Source organism: Plecotus auritus (assembly GCF_963455305.1).
Source record: "Plecotus auritus genome assembly, chromosome: X".
NCBI classification, from domain to species: domain Eukaryota; kingdom Metazoa; phylum Chordata; class Mammalia; order Chiroptera; family Vespertilionidae; genus Plecotus; species Plecotus auritus.
In genome coordinates this window covers 58,591,796-58,595,876 of record NC_137784.1, presented here as the reverse complement: position 1 = coordinate 58,595,876, position 4,081 = coordinate 58,591,796, and the positions used below count along the sequence as shown (strand labels likewise).

Genomic DNA, 4,081 nt, shown 5'->3' with positions numbered 1-4,081 from the left:
ATAATACAGGTATCCAGGTACTGTTAAAATATTGACCAACCTTATAAAGATAAACTTATCCTTTCATTATGGATGGCCATTTAATATTGCTGTCCCTGCCACACTGCCTATATTTTGACACTTTAATTTTTCTTTTAGCAATGTTAGTTCACAAAATGACCTTGAAAGTCTTCAAGATTTGTGCGCTATGATGCACTTGGTAAGCTTTGTTTGGAAGAAGAAAAAACTACCAATAACTTAGATGCAGGAAAAAATACACACACACACACACACACACGCACACTCAAACACAGATATATAGAAATGTATATATGTAAATACATCTATCTCTCTACTGAACTATCAATTAAATGAAATACTAACAGCCAGAGAAAATATTTTAAAGGTATCTTTAATGACATAAAATGAAGTTCAAGAATATGCATGTGTGTCTATATGTAAATACGCACTGTATGTGTGAAAAGCAGATATAAAAACATTATGTACATTATTATATACATATATGACATTTGCATAAGAAATACAAGATGAGTACAGTCAAAATATTTCAGGTAGGTCTCAGAAAATATCAATGGGCACAGATGAAAATGATTCAGGAAGGCATGGATGTTCATGAGGATTCATTACTGGTGACATTAGTTTGCTTTTGCTAACTGGTCCGCTTTCTGATTTTTTTCCGCAATGAAGCTGAATTATTTTTTTGACAATGGGGAAAATGGCAGGAAGTAGGCACAGGGGAAGGAAGTGATAAACAGTATTTAAATCCAGCAAAACAACCAAGGACAGCAAAACGCCATTTGCAGCGCATAAAGCTGGCCAACACACACACACACACACACACACACACACACACACACAGACGCACCCACGCACACGCACACACACGAGCACGCACATGCGCACACACATACATCAATTACAGTGACCAGGAAATGGACATACTCTGCTTTACTAGCTGCACTGACTGGCATGAATGCAAATCGGTACAATATTTATGAACGGGCCATTTGGCAACACACCAGAAATGTCTTTAAAATGTCCATATGTGGATCCTTTGAGTCCACAGTTAAGATGACCATAGGGTATGCCAGCGGAGATTTGGCTTGACAAGGAAGGAGTCACTCATCAGAGAACTCAGTGTTGGGTTTAAATACAGGGAAAGAACTAGGCACCACCTGAATGTCCAACAATGAGGGAACGATTACAGAACTGTTAAGGTGCATGGATACACTCTGCAGGCACTGAAGATGAGTTTCAGAAGCCTGTTGAATAACATGGAAAGATGTTCAGTTGGTTGAGTTTTGTTTGGTTTTAGTTTCTGAAAAAAGCAGGTTAAGAAACACCACATACATGGACCATTGTATAACAGTATGTTAAAAGGGAAGGTGAGGTGGGGGTGAGAACGGGAGGGAGAGAGAGAAAGAGAACCTGGAAAGGCAGCACACCAAAAAGGTAAAAGTAGTTGTCTCTGGGTAGCAGGATCGTGGGGAGCCATTACTCTCTTGGTTTTCCCTCATCTGATTTCCTTCTCCTTTCTGAGGTTTCTACCATGAAATTGTATCACCTGTACAGTAAACAAAGAGAGAAAGTGCTTTTAAAACCAAATCACGAGAAGAGGCAGCCTCTAATTTATCAAGTGGCACAGATAGCAAGATTATTCACAATGCCCTTGGTTGGGGGGGGAGAATGAAGGAGAGGGTGAAAGGGGAGGGGAGAGAGAGAGAGAGAGAGAGAGAGAGAGAGAGAGAGAGAGAGAGAGAGAGAAGGAAGGGAGAGAGAGAGAAGAAGGAAGGGAGAGAGAGAGGAGGAGGAGAGGGGGAGAGAGAGAGAAGGAGGAAGGGAGAGAGAGAGAGAGAGAGAGAGAGAGAGAGAGAGAGAGAGAGAGAGGCACGGAGCTGCACTCTCAATACAATACACTGCTGGTGGGTTAGGGGGGCAGAGAGGGGGCTGTAAACCGGGTGGGAGCCAAAGTTTGGCTCTGCTGGCTGACTCGCTCCTGGGATGTCTTCATCGGAAGGTGGCCTCCTCGTCGGTGTCTTCCTCGAAATCCTTGACGTTAGCACTGGTGGACTGCCTGGCCCAAGCTCCTCTTTCAGCTTCTCGTTCCTTATGCGACTTGAATCTCCCAACGAAAATTTTGCGGTAGTTCAGGAACATGCCGTTCATCGTATCAATGGCCCGCTCAGCGGATTCCTGCTTCTGGAAGTGCACGAAACCATAGCCCTTGGGCCCCTTTTCGTCGCAGGCCACTTTGCAAGAGAGGATGTTGCCAAACGCCGAGAAGATGTTGTACAGCGCCTTGTTGTCGATGGTCTTGCCCAGATTCTTGATGAAGACGTTGCCCACCCCGCTCTTGCGCAGCGAAGGGTCCCGCTGAGACCACATGATGCGCACTGGCCTGCCTTTGATGACATCAAAGTTCAAGGTCTCCAGGGCCCGCTTGGCGTCCACCGGTTGCTGGTAGTTGACATATGCGTAGCCCAAGGAGCGGCGGGTGATCTTGTCTCTGCAAATGCGGATTGAGAGGATAGGCCCTGCCGGGCTGAACTTCTCGTACAACATTGCCTCTGTCACCTCAGGGTGCAGGTCTCCCACGTACAGTGAGGCCATTGGAAAGTCCGGGTTCTCCTCGGAACTCCCGCCCCTCTCTGCGTTTGCGGTGGCAGCCGCCGCTGCCTCAGCCACCTCCGCCTCTGCATGCTCATCCGCATCCTCTTCCTCCAAGGGGGGCGCCACAGCCTCTGCTGCTGCAGTGGCTTCGGCAGCGCTGGCCTCTGCCACCACCGCGGCTGCTGCCGCCAGAGCGGCCTCCACCTCCTCCCCGGCCAGGGCGGCTGCCGCCTCCCCCAGGATGGCCTCCGCCACTGCCTCCTCCACTGAGGCGTGGGCCTCCACCTCAGTCTCCACCTCTGCTTCCGCCTCCGCCACGGAGGCCTCCGCCACCGCCTCTGCCACGGTCGCTGCCGCAGCCTCCGCCGCTGCAGCCGCTGCAGCCGCTGCAGCCGCTGCCGCCACCGCTGCCGCCACTGCCGCAGCTGTCGCCACGGTCGCCGGTGCTGCCGGGCCGCTACCGCGACCTCCCTTCCCGCAAGCTGGGGGTCGGAGAGGCGGGAGAGGGCAGGAGGGCAGATGGGCACAGGAACCCGGGCCGGGGGTGCGAGCGAGAGCTGCGGCGGGGGACTCGGGGAGGGGGTGGGGGCAGCAGATCTGGCGATACCAAGGCGTCTGGGATGACGAGCCCTGCCAGGAGCGCGCCTCTGCGAGTCACCGCAGCTTACAGCTTCCTGCTGCCCACCTCTCAGTTGTGGATTAGCGTGCGGGGCGTGCGCGGGCGGGCTGGCGGGCAGGCGAGCAGCGTGTGGTGAGGGGCAGGAGGTGTTGGCGTCTGTGTTCCGGGCAGCTGGGAAGGCTTCTGTCTCTTTGGTTCCCCCTGCGGGGGCTGCGGGGGCTGCGGGGGGCTGCGGGGCTGCGGGTGGTGGGAGAGGGCGGGGTCGGGAAGCTTGGGTGGGGGTGACATGAGTGTGAGTCTTCAGCATCTCAGGTCGCCTAGGTATTTATAAAGAGGAAGCAGGGAAAGGGCTCCGCTGTCAACTAAGGGAATACTGGTTAGATTTAGGGAGTTTTGTTTTATCCCTCCTCTCCCCGACTCTATGGCATAGAACATTTAAGTGATTGGATCAATTATGTTGTAAGAGGGGATGGGTGGCATTGTGAATACAATTGCCTGGCCTAAACAAAGCCAAGCAAAATGTTTTTCTCACATTCAGGTGTTCTTCCCACCTCAACTCGCACGCACGCGCGCGCACACACACACACACACACACACACACAAATTCCAACATCGCTGCCTCCAGGGAAACAACTCTTTTTTCTTTGAGTGGGAGCTGGGGCAAGTGGGGCAAGCTCCTCCTGCAGCCTGAGAGATCTTTCTCAAAGATCTCTCCCCTTTTACCATCTCTTTCCCTCCTCTGCATCACTTGCAAAAGAGGGAATAGAAAACACAAGAACACGTATTCATTTATTCATAATGCCATGCCACAAGTATTCATGGAGCAGGTTTCGTGCTGTTCCTTGGGGATAT

The 4,081-nt window shown here is 51.4% G+C and overlaps 1 protein-coding gene across 4 annotated transcripts; it reads right to left on the bottom strand.

Annotated features, from left to right (window-relative positions):
• Positions 1-374: 374 nt before the first annotated feature.
• LOC308240448 (polyadenylate-binding protein 1-like 2) lies at positions 375-3,261 on the bottom strand. Of its 4 annotated transcripts, none has more exons than XM_080653507.1 (3): positions 1,956-3,261; positions 1,429-1,564; positions 382-1,262 (listed from the first exon to the last, which is right to left on the bottom strand). In XM_080653507.1, the coding sequence occupies exon 1, from the start codon at positions 2,608-2,610 to the stop codon at positions 2,008-2,010; it is 603 nt and encodes a 200-aa protein (XP_080509633.1). In that variant the 5' UTR covers positions 2,611-3,261; the 3' UTR covers positions 382-1,262; positions 1,429-1,564; positions 1,956-2,007. The 4 variants fall into 4 exon arrangements, with proteins under 4 accessions (XP_080509631.1, XP_080509633.1, XP_080509634.1 ...); XM_080653508.1 differs by having other exon boundaries at positions 1,991-3,261; XM_080653505.1 differs by having other exon boundaries at positions 375-1,262; positions 1,429-3,261.
• Positions 3,262-4,081: the final 820 nt, after the last annotated feature.